The sequence below is a fragment of the Quercus robur genome, chromosome 4, assembly GCF_932294415.1.
Source record: "Quercus robur chromosome 4, dhQueRobu3.1, whole genome shotgun sequence".
NCBI classification, from domain to species: domain Eukaryota; kingdom Viridiplantae; phylum Streptophyta; class Magnoliopsida; order Fagales; family Fagaceae; genus Quercus; species Quercus robur.
The window spans coordinates 6,895,486-6,912,409 of record NC_065537.1 but is presented as its reverse complement, the minus strand read 5'-3'; the positions used below and the strand labels follow the sequence as shown (position 1 = coordinate 6,912,409).

Here is a 16,924-nt window from a genome sequence, read left to right as displayed (position 1 = left end):
ACCAAAAAATCGGTAATTAGTCCATTTTCCGATTCTTTCACCGTACCAGTATTTAAAACCATAGTTACAACATGAGATGTTGGATTTAAACCCTGAATGCCATGGGCATACTAAGAGAAGCCAACCAATTGAACTACAAAACTCTGCAAAGCATCCAATGGACACTAAATATTCAAAATGTAATTCATTATAGTTTTTCCAAGTAAAGGGGCAACAAGGCCACAAGGGACCATATTCTTATACGGTTGGATTACAGCTTGCTAGTTGGAACTCCAATTGGTTTATCTCTAGACCTCTTTTCAACTGCTCGTGAAAGCTGCTTAACTTCCTCCTTTGGTAGATGGCGAGGCCGGCTCAGCCAGAGTCCTCCATCAACAATAAGAATGGTTCCATTGATAAATTTACCTTCAAAAATTATATAAATAATTAGGTGATTCAAGAAAGAACTAAAATGGATAGCAAATAATGATAAAAACTAGTACGATGAAAATAATAAGAAATCTCAATAGCTTGCTACTTATTCAGTCATTTGGAGGTAATTCTCATTCTATACACAGAGATCTTCACTACATTGAAGGGCAATGTAAAAGAAACTAATAATTGGTGTTTTCGATAACCACATAATTTCAAAAGTTTTTTTAATTTCAAAAGATTTGGTTCTATCAAAATATCAAAAATCAAATTTACTGCCTTCTCCATTCTTAGCAATCATTACAAATACTAACTTGATTTCAGAAAATTCGTAATGCAGGCCAGTCTGTAAAACAGCAATAATTGAACAATTTACCAATTCTAAACCAATACTTTTAAAGACAGGTCATGATCTCCATGTAAGCTTTTTAGCTATCAAAGTAGTCAAGCTACATTCACTCAGAACAGTTTAGAAGTTAAAAACAAAAAACTTTTGGGCCCAAAAAACCAGCATAAATCAGTTCACACTCACATGAAGTTCAGTAGACGTTCTTTTGAGCCCCAAAACTAAATAAAGTCTATAAAGATCCACCAAGATGTAAAGCATCAATGAATAATGATCAAGCTGCATGCCATACCAACAGCAGACCATCACATTAAAATAAGTTATTTGAGACGGTCTAACTGTCCATTCTACTGTGTGCTTTTTTTTTTGGTCACATATGCCTAGTTGTTTTAAAATGTCGATGCAGATGCGCATGATGACTCATATGAGTTCCTTCCAAGAAAAATACTGAGTCAGGACTTCAGGCATTTTGCATGGTCAATATCACTTAAAAATGAGGTAGCGTGCCAAACAGGGTGATCTGCTTTCATTAAGAGCATTAGCATTGGAGAATGCTAATGCCATATCTAAGGAAAATTTAGAATTTTAAGCTCCAAAACCATCTGCATTGGTGAATGCTAAACAGCAGTATTGCAAATTTTTTTGCAATACTGCTACAGTGCAATTCTAAACATAGAATTGCACTGTAGCAAGTATTGTAAAAAAATAATAATATTTTATCTCACTCTCTCTCCTCTGTCTCTCATCTCTCATCTCTGTCTTTCCAATCTCCATCATCACCGAACCTCATCTCTGTCTCTCCAATCTCCATCGCCGAACCCAGATGGACAAGAGCTTCAAATCCCAATCTTTCTCAATACTTGGAAACTTCCGCAAAAACTTGGAGTAAGTCTCAGAACTCCCCGTTGCACCCATCAACCACAACCTCTCACCATGAAGCTCCACCAACTGGCTCAACCTCGACACCACAAAACTCACACCACCACCCTCACTCGAATCATCATTGTCTTCGACCAAAGCCTTCAAATCCCCAAGCCTTCAACTCCGAAGCGCGTCCATCGCACAAACCCCAAGCAACAACAGGTTCCTCTTCCCGCTCTTTCCCACCAAAACCTCCGCAATTCTTCTCGAATTCTCGTCTTCCATACCCGGAAACCCGAAACTGCTACGTCGTTGTGTCAAATCCAGGTCGGTCAAGTTACAGAGAAAAACCGGCGGGCATCGGGTTCGGGCGAAGCGCGAAATCGGCGGGTGAATAATCGCGAGCTTAATATCGGTGCTCCGAAAACCCGCTTCGCCGAATACCCGGCTGACAATCGGGTCATCGAGAATCGCCAAAATGAAGTGCTTGAGCTCGACTTTCAAGAGCGACGTCGTTTGCTACTGCTGCTGCTGCTAAGTTTGGCTCTGAATTTATTGAGAAAAGAAAAAATTTTGATATATATTATTTTATTTTGTAAATATATTATTTTAATAAGTAAAAGAGAGAAATAGAAGTTTGGGATGTGAAGGTATTGTAAAATAAGATGGTATAATGATAAAGTTAGTTTTTAGAATGGTAAAATAGAATAGCATTAGCATTTTCCAATGCTAATGCTCTAACAACTTTGTCCAGTCATCTTATTTTATATAAAAGAGGAAATCTTAAACAAGCCATGCAAATTAAGAATTTATTTGGTAAAGTAAATATATGCTTCCAAATTGTTATGCAGTCAATAAATCAGAATCAAAGGAATACTTATTAAAAAGTCAGAATTAGAGTAATGGTCTGAGGAGCAAAATATAGGAATTGCATATTTTTAACACATTGGAGAATATCACTGAATGTGACAATGAAACCATAACCTCAAGGCAGAAGCACAGACTCTGAAGCTCTAAATATCAGGATAACCGATAGGAGGTGTGGGTGGTGAGGAAGGAGGCCACATTATTATATGATACACAGACTATAATGCATGAAACAATCATAGTTCTCCATAAATTATCTATTGACTTATCCAGCGAAATTTACCACATTCTTCAAGATATAATGATATCGATATAATAAAATAGAGATATAAATGTATGAGTGGGCAAGGTTACAGACCTGCATCTGAAGCAAGGTATAGAGCAGACATAGCAATATCCCATTTCTCTCCTAGTTTATACAAAGGCATGTAGTCTTTAGATCTGCTATTGATCTCGTCCGGTGCAAGTTTACTCATTCCAGGAGTATCACTAATGGGGCCCGGTGCAATCCCATTGACTCTAATATCATAGTCAGTCCCCCACTCCAGGGCCAAGTTTCTTGTAGTGGCATCAACAGCTGCCTGTTGAGAGAGAGAGAGAGAGAGAGATTTGAAAAGTTAAGCACCAGATTCAGATATGTGCAACATTTAGAAACTTATGTGACAAACCTTGGCTGCAGATACATGGATTTGATACCAAGAAGCTGTGTAATGCAGAGTAGCACTAATGTTCAAAATTGTTCCACCACCAGATGAGCTCCTTCCTGGTCCACCTTTCTTAAGATACTTAAGTGCTTCGTGGCACATTGTAAAGGTACCAACAGAATCAATATCCATAACTGTAGGGAAAGGTTATAACCAATTACAACTTGTCCAAAACTCCCAACAGAGCCTATCTTTAAAAGTTGTTTAAAGGGTTAATTACTATGTAAAGAAAAAGCAAATCATTTTTCTAAACTATTTAATGATTTAGGGAAAAATAAATAAATAAATAAATAAGCTCACAATGCGCTGCAACACAAGTAACCATGACTTGTATCAGGTCAATGATTTTTATTTAATAACAGAATTAATTTCCTCATTGTCATCCTTCTTTTTGGGAGTTAAGAGTAAAGTCACTGGATCATATTTTTTTGAGTTATTCGTCTACATAAATCTATAAAGTTATCTAGAAAGACTCAATTCAAGCTAGATAACCAAATTTGACCTCAATAACTCCCAAGCTAAATGAATTATCATGTCATTCAGCAAAATAAAAAGTCCAGGAAAAGAAACACCCTCCTATAAAATAAAATTAAAAAAACTCCAAAATTTAAGCATTTATAGATAAGGTGAAATTAGCTCTAAATCATTTATAATAAAAAAATTGCATAATTTGATACAGGAAGAAATTTAACGAACGTGTCTACAATGAAGTCACCTAATAAAGAAAACAAAGATCAGACAGAAACCCATTATTTTCACAAGATACAACACACAACCTGTTCGAAATCCATTAGGAGACAAATCCTCTGCTGACACAAGAAAATTTCCAGCTGCAGCATTGACAAGAATATCAAGCCTGCCAAAATGCTTGAAAGTTGATTCTACAACTCTTTTTGCATCTTCCTGCTTCCGAACATCCCCCTCAAAGCCAACAGCCTCCATAAAACAGAAAAAAGTATAAGATTGTGATCTATACAATCAATTAATTTTTTTATTAAATTACATAATATGCCTACCTATCAAAATATATATATATAAATATATATATCAAAGCCATGAACATTGCTTTAAACGAAACAACTAATTGGAATCGACCAGTTTTTTCCAATGAACATAGTTATGGACCTTTGGCAGATCTAGTTGAACTGCATGTTTAGGTTGTCCAGAAACTTGGTGGGACCTTAGCAGACTGAACCATCCATTTCAATTTAACCAATTGATTCGTCACATCTCGTGTTTTCATTTTCTTCTTTCCCAGTTTAAAAACAAACTAAGAAAGAACTGACATCACTAAATAATAGTGTGTATGATAAACTACTGATTGTCCCAAATGTTTAAATTTTTCTAACACTTCACCTCACATGTTAATAAGTGAGGCCCAGTACGTGGGATTTAAATTCTTTAAATGGGAGGTAGAGTGGAGAGTACAGGGTTCATAGTTCGAACTCAGGAAGACATGTATAGATATAATGATAAATTGTTGATTGTCTCGAAATCTTAAGGTTTTTTTGCTTCTTTTTTCTTTTTTGGTAATGAAAGCTTTTGAGTTATTAGGAAATAGTGAATAGATAAATTTTAGGTACAGTATCTTAAGTGTTGTGCATTAGTTTCCCCAACTAAATTCAAACACACGGTTGCCTTGACCAATGAAATACAAAAAGTATTATCTTTTCCAAGGATAATTAGGGGCAATGAAACTATGTGTTTAAATTTAATTGGGAACCTGAAGGCCTACATCTAAGGTATCATACTTAAGTTATACCCATACTGAATTCATTATTTTAACAATTTTAAAGACCAGTTTATATCGCATAAGCTCACTGTTTCTAAAGAACAATAAGCAATAAATAGGAGATCACCACATGGATGCAATTTATCCTACCAAGCAAACTGATGATTACAATAAAGCATGGACAGTTGGACACTTTCCTCGGTGACCAAGCAAACCATTCAACATGATGTGTCAAACAAAAAGCAGAAATTATTTTATTAAAAAAAAAAAAAAAAGATGGAAATCTAGCAAAAGGAACAAAAAACTCATTTTCCTTTTCTTTTCCTAACTTTTCTTATCAACCAAACAGATCCTATATAGCTGATAAACATACAAAATGAACCTGAATTCCTACTCAATAAGGGGTAAGAGTCAAAAACCTTTTTTTTTCCTCATATGATCGATTTTTTCAGCAAACAAACAACCCCACGAGGAAAAAACAAAGAACTAAAAGAACCCAGATGAAAATTTTGAAAAAGAAAAAACCTTTGATGAGAAAATAGAAGAGAGTACCTGAATTCCTTGAGAATGAAGAGCTGAGACAGCTAAATCGAGGACTTCCTTGCGTCGACCCATGATAGCAATAGAAGCTCCATGTTTACCAAACTGAGTGGAAATCTCGAACCCAATTCCAGAACCACCTCCTGTTATCAGAGCCACCTTCCCTTTCAATACCTCTGCCTTGAACGGTGACTCCATCTCTCTCTCTCTCTCTCTGATGGTTGGTGAGTCTGGCTTCGTTTGTCAGTGTCACAAGGCCACAAGTTTGTGGAATCGTGTCAGACTTTTGGAACCAAGGAAAGGCAAGACAGAAACTATAAAAGCATCCGTTTGAATATGAAAAATAAAAATTATTTTTCTGTTCAGCCTTGCATTTTTTTGGTATTATATATGGGTTTTATTGTAATATTTTAGTTAATTTTTATTTTTATTCAACATATTTTTAATAAGTTTTCAGTTTCAATAAAATAAGTGGTATTCAAACAGACCTAAGTGTTAAGTTACAAGAGTGTGATTACCAATATTAAGTGGGATCCGCTTATTTTGTTAAAATTGAATTTTTTTTTCTAAAAATATCTTAAATAAAAGTAAGCTGAAATAGTACAGTAAATCTTATCTGTAAAATACTAAAATGTCAATGCAACCTTCCAAAAATAATGCTATAAATCACAAAGAAAAAAAAAACCTATTGTAATTATCGCCCGTGTGAAACTGCGTGGTGTTGTTTGTGTATAAAAGAGCATTGGCATGAATGAGTGCTAAAATTTCTATTTAATTTTTCTTTTTTCACACGGATACAATTATCTTTCGCTCACTTTTTTCATACTAAAAAAAATGTAAAATGAATAGTATAAGTGTAAATTTATATCGTTACTATAGCAATTATGTATTTTTACATCATTTTACATGACCTGATGTGAGTGAATTTTGGGTTTGATTGGCTAAAATATGGTTCTTTTTCTATTATACTATTGCCAGTGTTCTAACTATACAAGCCAATATTGAAATTTTTTTTAATGGCTGGATAGAAACAATGGAGTGGAGATTTGAATATTGGATATTTATATTAAAAATTAAAAATATTAGAAGTGTTTGGTTGAATTGGCTTATCCCGATCCGGTTTTTAAAACTATAGTTATAAAGCTATTAGCAAACCAAAACCTTCTTTAGAGCAATCCTATAGTAAATGAAAAAAAAAAAATTTATTTTTTTCTTCAAGAAATTAAGGTAAGAAATGATATAACATCAATTTCACATAAACACACCACTACCACTATTTTTATTGTAATAGGTTATAGTTAACTCAACTGGTAAAGATTTTTGTCATCGAATAAAAGATATGAGATTCTAACCCCCTACCTACACCATAAATTGATTGGTATCTTAGTCTAATGATAAAAAACAATCATCATAAGGTGGATGCTATAAATTAAAATTCTATTACATCCATATGTTTGTATATATATTGACATAAAAAAATTTATTTTATTTTATTGTAAGAACATTTCATTTTGACAAAAAAACTCACACTCGAATTTCAATATGTTTTGAGTTTAGTCTATGATCAAATCATGGTTTTTCACTTTTTCTTGCTCCCCACTGTCAGCCGAAAAGGAAGCACCTTTATCTTTGTTGTAGGGAAATCATGTCATTTAAGTAGTTACAAGAAAAAAAAAAGTGAAAATTTATTGTTAAATTACAAACCAAAACCACAAAGGAAAAAAAAAATCTTTAATGTAAAACTCTATCCCACATTCCTATAAATGCTATCTGAATGTTCGCAATATTAGGCGAACCAAACACCCTTTTAGAAAAATATATGGATGAAAACTTTTTTTTTTTCAAAATATTTAGGTAATAAGTTGTAAATAGTATTACTTCTAATTACATGAGTCTAACACTGTACTATTTTAATTGTAATTTAATTTAATTTCAACTCCCAAAGTTTTTGTAGTGTTGGGTCTAGTCTATTATCCAACTGTGATTTTTTTTTCCTCCTCGTCATAATTAGACAAAAAAGAGGAGGGACTTTATCCTTGAAGTAGGAAAATCATGTCATACAGGTAGTAAAAAAAAAACTTATGTCATTAATTTTTTTTTTTTAATTTACTAATTATGTTTATGTGAAATATTGCAGAAAAAGGCGAAAGAGGGGAAAAAAAGAAATATAAGTAACATTTTTTATCAATAAAATTTCTATATAGATTTTTATTAATTTAATAGAACAAATGAGGCATATCAAGTGTATTCGGGATTTATTTAAAAAAGTTTCACTTATGATATTTGTCTTAGTTTTTATTATATTATAAAATAATCTAACTTTTAACTTTTTGTAACACATATGTAATAAAAAAAATATGAGGCATACCTATTCTTTTTTATAAAAAAATTTAAAAACTCATAAAAATTTTAATAATTAAAAAAATATGAATCGCATTGTAATAAGAAGATGATATAGAAGTTTTTCTAAAATTTTACCCAAAAAAGGAAAAAAGAAAAAGAAAAAAGGATGATATGTAATGTTGATACTAGTCATAAGGCATAAATATCTTATGTAAAATTTTATTACATTACTAGTAACAATTTGTCACCTAATATTTGTTGTAAAATTATTATGAATATGTTGTGGATGCATTTTTCTTTTAAAAATGTAAAATATAATAAATAAATAAATAAATGTAATGCCTAATAGTTTAGGTGACATAAACTAAAGCATATAAAACTGAAATTTCATTATATTTAATTTAATATGATATACATATATAAATTATTAAATAGAAATAGAAAAAAAATCTGGTAAAAAAAGAAAAAGAAAATAGAAGAAAAATATAAATTATTAAATCGGGTCGAATCACGAGTTTAACGACCCAGAATCCACCGCCTTCAAATCTCTTTCTCTCTTAAGTAAAACCCCAATCTCTCTCCTCAAAAACCCTAGTCTCTGAAACTCGTGGCCTCTATACCCAACTTACCAAGGTGAGCTCTCTCATCAACTTTCTTCAATTCCCGTTTGGTTCCCGCGAAAATTGAAAAAGAAAAGGCCAAGTTACATAGTGTACCAGTTGTAATTTCAGACACTGAATTTGCGAAGTTGGTATCATCAAGGACGGCCTTAAACATTTTGGAGCCTAAGGCTAAAACTAAAAATGTATGTGTATGTGTATGTGTATGTATGTTTATGTATGTGTATGTGTATGTATATGTGTATGTTTATGTGTGTGCATGTGTGTTTATATTTATGTTCATGTATGTTTATGTATGCGTGTATGAGTGTGTATGTGTATGTGTATGTGTATGTGTATGTGTATGTTTATGTGTGTGTATGTGTATGTGCATGTGTGTTTATGTTTATATTTATTTATGTTTATGCATGTTTATGTATGTGTGTATGTTTATGTATGTTTATATATATAAACATAAACACATATAGGGTGAGTTTGGTTCAGCTTTTTAAAAAAATGCATAATGAAAAAGTTGAGTTTTCAAAAAGTGCATAATGAAAAAGTGTTTTTTCAAAAAACTGAGTGTTTGGTAAAAGCTGTTAAAAAGTACTTTTTGAAAAAGCTGAGTGTTTGGTTAGCACTTATAAAAGTGGCAGTTTGAAAGGTAAATTACCAAAAAGGACAGTGTATATATAAGGGAGTTTATTTCATACTTAAATCAATATTGTGAAATTTTTTTTTTCTCACCAATATTAGTTAATAATAACCTACCACTTAAGATTTATTGTGAAAGTATTGTGAAAATATTGTGATAAAAATTGATACTGATTTTAATTTTAACGTGCTATTAAAATTATGTTTTTCTCTTTCTAAAAAAATTATTTTTTTCTCACCAATATTAGCTAATAATAACTGTAAGGACTCAATTTGTAACGATCCCAAATTAGTATTGGGTTCGTACGTTAAAGGTCCAAACAATAAAATTTGTAGAGTGTGGGTGTTTAAGAACTAGTTCAACTTTTAAAAGAAAAACGATTCAACCTCATGTTTATAGATGGATTAGCACCGATATAACAATTGGTTTTCCTTTGAAATAAGTACAGTTCTTTGGTTTCTAAGATTTTTTCCTGAGTGTTCTCTATTTCCTTTGTTTATGTTCCGATCCTCTTCCTTAATGCTTTCTTTCATGTTATATACTGCCCTCTTTATATCATCTTCACCACACACGTGTAAGTTGGGTTCAGGGGATCTCTTTTTGTCCCATCTAACACCTTCTGGAACCTCCTACTAGCAGCTGTAAGGCTGCTTCATCACTGTTCAGGCATCACCTCCACATTAATGCAGCCAAAGAGTTGGTTAAGAGGCAATTAATGCGAAGGCAGCTGTTGTTATAGATATTTGTTGGTCTTCTCTTTCTTGCCCTTGGTCCCTTATCCCACTTCTAGTGGTGACGTAGCTCCGAAGTACATTTGTAACAAGGTGGCGTTCTGGTCGTCCTTGGACTCAGACTGCCAAGAAGGATTTTGTCATCGGACGAATACTGAACTCACCTTTCGTGATATTTACTCTTCCTTTTATTTGGTTACCACCACAACCTGATATAGACCTCCTCGGACAGCTTTACGTCCTCGGATGGGCCACAGGCTTAATTAACTTGACTTTAATAATTTTAGTGACTAACCAGCCCCCATAATAACCCCTCAAAATCTTGCTTTTCGACTCCTCGGGAGAAAAGATGGATTTTGATGTCATAAGCCCATACCCATTCATGTTTTGGGGCATGCTTCTGATGCTTCAGCATCCTGATCTTGACAGCATTAAATTTTGGCAACGCCCTTGTCTCCCACGTTTAACGGTGAGATGTAAATCAAACGGTAGGGGGACTATCTCGTTTTGCAAGCAGCGGGAATTTTACCGCTCATAATTTCTACACGACTATAAGGGCGTTCTCAAATCAATTTTCTTTCTTACCTTCAGTGATCACACAGTTCTAGAGCTCATACACTGAACCTGCCTTTCTCATTTTTCGTCGTTTTCCTGGCGTCTACAAATAATCAAATCTTGTCTGAGGTCCCTCTTTCAAACCTGTAAGTCTTCTCAAAATCGTTACCACTTTTATCTTAAACTCGTTAATTTCTTTACTAGATCCTTTAGAAAAATGGGGAAAAAGAAGAGTACGTTTCGATGTCTAGTTGAGTCCGAGGAAGGTATCAGAAATTTTCGCTCTAAGTATAGGATCCCCTCTACGGTGGGTATGAGGTACGCAGCCCAAGGGGAATGGGCCGTCGCTAGACAATCAGGGGAAGTGGTTATTCCTATGATTGCCTTCATAGAAGGCGGGATGACCATCCCCATGGGCAGTATTATTAGGAGCTACCTTAGGTTCTTTAGGTTATCCCCTACCCAGTGTGCCCCAAATATGTTTAGGGTCCTAGGAAGTATAAATGCTTTGAACAAGAGGATGGATCTAAAATTGACCCATCATGACGTGAATTGGGTGTACAATCTCCACCATTTGAAGGGGTAGGGGTATTATCTCAAGTCGAGATATCCCGAGGTGAGGCTGATTCAGTGCCTTCCCACCTCGAACAAGAACCTAAAGGAGGATTTCCTTATCTTCTCTGGGGAATGGCACGATGGTCTGCCATGCCCCATGGTGGAAGGAGTACCAGGTGGAAATGTAGTCATATACTTATAACATTTGGTTTACATGTACATTTTTTTTTTTTAATTTTGAGTCTTGGTATTCCTATCTCTAACAACGCTTCACTCCAATTCAATGGTTTTACAGATAGACGTTACACAAAACCCAACCTTAGGTTAGTCAATCAGGCGAGCTTGGATAAGGTATTGAAAGCTGAGATATACGTGAACGAAGCTGACGGCCAACTCCAGGCAGCACATTTGATCCTCGACTATACCCCCCTATCATTTGCTTTCCAGGCACCTAAGTGCGTGATCAGAGCTCGTGATCCTCGGCTTCACCGTATCAATATTGCCTTCAAGGGGTTCATTGTTCCAGAGGGTATTCCATTTCCCCAAGATACATCCTATACCGAACCCCTTTTCGTGACTGACGTCTCGGCAGGAGCCTCTTCATCCCAACTTACCCTCAGAGAAGAGGAAGTAGAAGAGAGAGAGGAAGAGGAAGAAAAAGAGGAAGAAGTTGTAGAACTTTTTGACTCCTCGGACGACTTTGGGATTTTTGATCAATTCATACGCTTCGAAGAAGATCCTATTGAGATGGGGATACAAAGGAAGCCCCAAAGAAGTTTGATGGAGTTGATGGAAGGTCAGCCCGGGAAGAGTGCACCGGCAAAACCAACACAATCCCAGACTCCATCTCTTCCCACTAGGTCTCCTCCTCCTGCTCCTCACCAGCCTTCTCATCAACCTCCCCAGCCAGCCCGTCCTGATGCTGCCGAGTTAAAAAGGCGCAGGGAGTAGAAGGGTAAGGAGGTGGTAGACGTTGGCAGGTCTCGCCCTACTCGCAAAGAGGATGCCCAACGAGTTGCAAAGCAGCAAAAAATCAGACACCAAGCTCCGCGAGGTCAGGAAAGGTCTGATACCCAACTTCCTGAGCCACAAGCATGATTGCCAGCACCTATGCACGGCGGGGAGCCCCTACGAGATGATGCATTTATTAGGGATTTCAACGGCGGCGTAGGGTGCCACATAGCCTCGGCCATAGAGGAGGCCTTGTTGCTCCCCAGAGATATGGCCGAAATAAAGAATGTGAGGAAGAATGAACTCATCCTCAACAATAAAAGATACTTAGGCATGGTAAGAAGCTGACTCTTTTCTTTTTTCTTTATTCTTTTTGTGATCATTACTTGCTAATATGTACTTTTTACTGACTATAGTGTTAACCTCTTCCCTACAGATTATCTAAAATACTTTCAAGCTGGATGAGATGTTCAATATCTGCTTTAATCAGTTAGATGATGAAAGGAAGAAACGGGCAACAGCTATACTGACTTTGTCCCAATCTGAAAAGGACTTGGCCAATGCGAAGAAAAAGTTACTTGCTGAGGAGCAAGCTCGCAAGAGCGCTGAGTCGGCCCTAGAAGGCTATCAAAAGCAGGATGAGGATCAGGGGAACCGCTTGCGTGAGGTGAATGCCGAACTGAAGAAGGCTCGAGAACAGGCTGTAGCCCTTAAGAAACACTTGGAGGAAACCCAAAAGCTGAGGGGGCAAGCTGAAAAGTTCAGGGAGGAAGCCAAGAAAGTAAAGGCCGAGGCCGAACAGGCAATGAATGAAGTTGAGCAGAGAGGCTATGAGGTCGGTATAGCTGAAACTGAGGAGGCTTTGAGAGTCGAGGTTCCAATGGTGTGCCGCATCTACTGTGCCAAAACTTGGGATGAGGCCCTTAACCGAGCTGGGGTTGAGGCTTCCTATGAGTTAAGGAGGCTAGAGAGGGTATTCTATCCTGAGGCAATCTGCCCCTCAGCTCCTCCAACCCATCAGGCTGAAGCCACTCCCTCACCCGTTAATCCCAACGAGGAGGTTTTGCCTCCAAGTCTTCCTCCTCCTGGCCAACCAGAACCAGCTAAAGGGAGTATTACCCCTCTAGAGGCTTCCTCGGACAAGACTGCAACTGCTTCTGAAGCAGAGGTGGCCTCCCAAAGTTTTCAACAGGATTTGGCCTCTACGGTCTTGCCAGCTGGGAGAGCTTCTAAGGAGAAAGAGGAAATCACCCACTCGGAGGCGGACAAACTAGCTAGCCAAGCTCCCAAGATGCAAATTAGATTGAAAAAATAGGACTTGTTTTGTAATCTGACTAGAAGTTTTGTAAGGATTCTTATGTTTTACTTGCTTATTGCTATTGCTTCTTTACGTTATTTTTGTACTTGTTCACCGTGTTATTGTAATTTGGATGGATTCATTTTGACTATCTTTTGTTTACATAGGGAAGTATTACTTATAAATATCACTAATTGGCAATTAAAAATGGGTGATAAGCATTAATACTCCAAAGTCTCAGGGAGACATTTTAGATACATACGTATTCTTCCTAGCTAATTGAAACTTGATGGAAAGTTCAAAGGTTGAATGAAGTTGGGTCTTCAATACTTCAATTGTACATTTAGATGATATTCATAGATTCCTATTTAAGACTTCAGTAGATATTGTAGGGCATTAATTTCCACTAAGTTTGTGATCCGAGGACCTGACATAACTTAGTTTCTGTTTAACACTTCAGTACACACCATAGGGTATTAATTTCCACTAAGTTTGTGATCCGAGGACCTGACATAACTTAGTTTTTGTTTAACACTTCAACACATAGCATAGGGTGTTAATTTCCACTAAGTTTGTGATCCGAGGACCTGACATAACTTAGTTTCTGTTTAACACTTCAACACATAGCATAGGGTGTTAATTTCCACTAAGTTTGTGATCCGAGGACTTGACATAACTTAGTTTCTGTTTAACACTTCAATTCATATCATAGGGTATTAATTTCCACCAAGTTTGTGATCCGAGGACCTGACATGACTCAGTTTCTGTTTAACACTTCAATTCATATCATAGGGTATTAATTTCCACCAAGTTTGTGATCCGAGGACCTGACATAACTTAGTTTCTGTTTAACACTTCAACTCATATCATAGAGTGTGGGAGCACAAGATGCATGGTTAACATAAACTAAAAGAAAAACTCAAACTGGACTACTTCTATTAATAATAATACCTCTTGAGATTATTTACATTCCAAGGATGAAGTACAGCTTTTTCATCTAGGTCTTCCAGATAATAGGCCCCTATTCCGACTACTGAAGTAATCCGATAAGGCCCTTCCCAATTAGGCCCCAATTTTCCCCAAGCTGGATTCTTGGTGGTCCCCAGAACTTTCCTCAACACCAGATCTCCCACGGCTAGCGGCCTCAGCTTCACATTACTATCATAGCCTTGCTTGAGTTTATGCTGGTAGTAAGCCAATTGGACCATTGCACTCTCCCTTCGTTCTTCGATCAAGTCTAAGCTTTTTTCCAACATCCCATTGTTACTGTTCGAGGAAAATGTATTGGTCCTTAACGTTGGGAATCCAGTTTCCAGAGGGATGACGACCTCGGCTCCATAGGTCATGGAAAAGGGAGTCTCCCCCGTTGAACGTCGGGGCGTTGTTCGATAGGTCCAGAGAACATGTGGCAATTCCTCTACCCATTTTCCTTTTGCATCATCCAGCCTCTTCTTAAGTCCATTGACTATTACTTTGTTAACAGTTTCAGCTTGCCCATTCCCATGAAGATAAGCTGGGGTAGAATATCTGTTTCTTATACCCAAGTCTGAACAATATTGCCTAAAGGCCTTGCTATCAAATTAAAGTCCGTTATCCGAGACAAAAGTGCGGGAAGTTCCAAATCGCATGACAATATTCCTCCAAATAAACTTCTTAACATCTACATCTCTGATGTTAGTCAAGGGTTCAGCTTCGACCCATTTAGTGAAGTAATCTATACCGACCAACAGATACTTTTTGTTTCCTAAGGTTTTAGGAAAAGGGCCGACAATGTCCAGCCTCCATTGACCAAAGGCCAAGGGCTGGAGAGAGGGTTAAGAGTTCCTCCTGGCTGGTGAAAGTTTGGAGCGAATCTTTGGCACTGGTCACATTTTCTAACATACTCATGCACTTCCTTCTGCATGTTTGGCCACCAATATCCTAGTGTGATGGCCCGGTGTGATAGGGACCTTCCCCCTGTATGACTTCCGCAAATGCCTTCATGCAGCTTTTCTAGGATTAACTTTGACGTCTCAGGATGTACACAGAGCAGGTACGGCCCAGAGAAGGACCGTTTGTATAACTTTTTGTCCTCAGATAACCAAAATCGAGGAGCTTTCCTCCGTATTTTTTCAGCTTCTACTTTCTCTTTGGGCAGGATGTCACTTTCAAGGAATTTCAATATGGGATCCATCTAGCTCGGCGCTAGATTGGCTTGATAAACTTGGCAAACGTCATTTTCTGGTGAGGTGGGGGTATGCAAATCTTCAACGATGATTAGCCGAGGAAAATTTCGTACCGTGGAGGTGGCAAGGGTTGCCAAGGAATCGGCGTGAGTATTTTCACCTCGGGGGATATGCGATAAGTCGAAAGACTCAAACTTCATTTGCATACGCCTAACTTGGCTCAAATACCCCTACATTCTTGGATCTCGGGCCTCCAGCTCTCCCTTCACTTGACCGACTACCAATCTTGAATCCGAGAATAATTCTACTATCTTTCCGCTCATTTTCCTGACCATACTCATTCCCATCAACAAAGTTTCATACTTTGCTTCGTTATTAGTAGCCGAGAATCCCAACCTCAAGGACTTCTCAACGATGATCTCTTCAGGGGATATTAAAACTAACCCCAATCCGGCCCCCCGTTGGTTTGCTGCTCCGTCCACATATACCCTCCAGGAGGATCTGCCTTGTGTGGATATTAGGCCAATCGATTTTTCATCCATGTTGTCTTGCTTCATATTAACTTCTTCTGGGCACTCGGCGAACTCGGCTACCAGATCGGCAAGGACTTGGCCTTTCACAGAGGTGCGAGGCATATACATGATATCGAAAGCACCTAGAATTGTGCCCCACTTTGCAATTCTTCCGGTGTAGTCTGCACTTCTTAGTATGGACTTGAGAGGTAACTGTGTCAAGATAACCACAGTATGGGCCTGAAAGTAATGCGGAAGTTTGCGTGTTGTATGGACCACCGCCAAGATGGCCTTTTCCAATGATAAGTATCTCACCTTGGCCTCATGAAGGGACTTGCTTACATAGTAAACTGGCCTTTGGACGCCACTGTCCTCTCGTATTAAGACAAAACTAACTGCCTGAGGGGCAACTGCCAGATAAGCAAACAATACCTCATCCACCTCAAGACTAGACATGATAGGCGGCCTGGACAGGTACTCCTTCAGCTGTTGGAACGCCACAACAGACTCCTCGGTCCATTCAAATCCTTGCCACTTATGCAGTAGACGGAAAAAGGGACGACACCTCTCAACTGATCTGGAAATAAATCGGTTCAAAGCAGCCATCATTCCAGTCAGTTTCTGCACTTCTTTTGGATTTCGAGGTGCTTGTAAATCGTTAATGGCCTTAATCTGATCTGGGTTCACTTCAATTTCTCTATGAGTCACCATGTACCCCAAGAACTTCCTGGAGCCTACACCAAAGGAGCACTTTGAAGCATTCAAGCGTAACTTATGTTTTCTCAGTATCCCGAAGATATTTGTGAGATCTTCCACATGCTCGGATACCACTTTACTCTTCACAACCATGTCATCGATATAAACTTCAATGCTTCTACCAAGTTGTGGTTCGAACATTTTAGTCATCATCTGTTGGTAGGTAGATCCGGCGTTTTTCAAACCGAAGGGCATCACTTTGTAATGGTATTTTCCAATAGGGGTGACAAAAGCAGTCTTCTCCTGATCGTCCAAGGCCAGCAGTATTTGGTGATATCTTGGAAGGCATCCAAGAAACTCATCCTAGGATGACCCACGGTTGCATCCACCAATTGGTCTATCTT

The 16,924-nt window shown here is 37.4% G+C and overlaps 1 protein-coding gene across 1 annotated transcript; it reads right to left on the bottom strand.

Annotated features, from left to right (window-relative positions):
* Positions 1-5,787, bottom strand: LOC126720468 (peroxisomal 2,4-dienoyl-CoA reductase [(3E)-enoyl-CoA-producing]-like). The gene is made up of 5 exons (XM_050422969.1): positions 5,474-5,787; positions 3,966-4,125; positions 3,154-3,323; positions 2,844-3,066; positions 1-405 (listed from the first exon to the last, which is right to left on the bottom strand). Exons 1-5 carry the CDS (start codon positions 5,657-5,659, stop codon positions 251-253), a joined length of 894 nt encoding a protein of 297 aa, XP_050278926.1. The 5' UTR covers positions 5,660-5,787; the 3' UTR covers positions 1-250.
* Between the last annotated feature and the right edge of the window lie 11,137 nt (positions 5,788-16,924).

Excerpts from the sequence above, each read along its gene's own strand:
- LOC126720468 (XM_050422969.1), bottom strand. The coding sequence starts at position 5,659 with ATGGAGTCACCGTTCAAGGCAGAGGTATTGAAAGGGAAGGTGGCTCTG. Across the intron at positions 4,126-5,473 it reads TTCATTCTCAAGGAATTCAG|GCTGTTGGCTTTGAGGGGGA; the intron begins GTACTCTCTTCT and ends TGTTTTATGGAG. Across the intron at positions 406-2,843 it reads ATACCTTGCTTCAGATGCAG|GTAAATTTATCAATGGAACC; the intron begins GTCTGTAACCTT and ends TAATTTTTGAAG.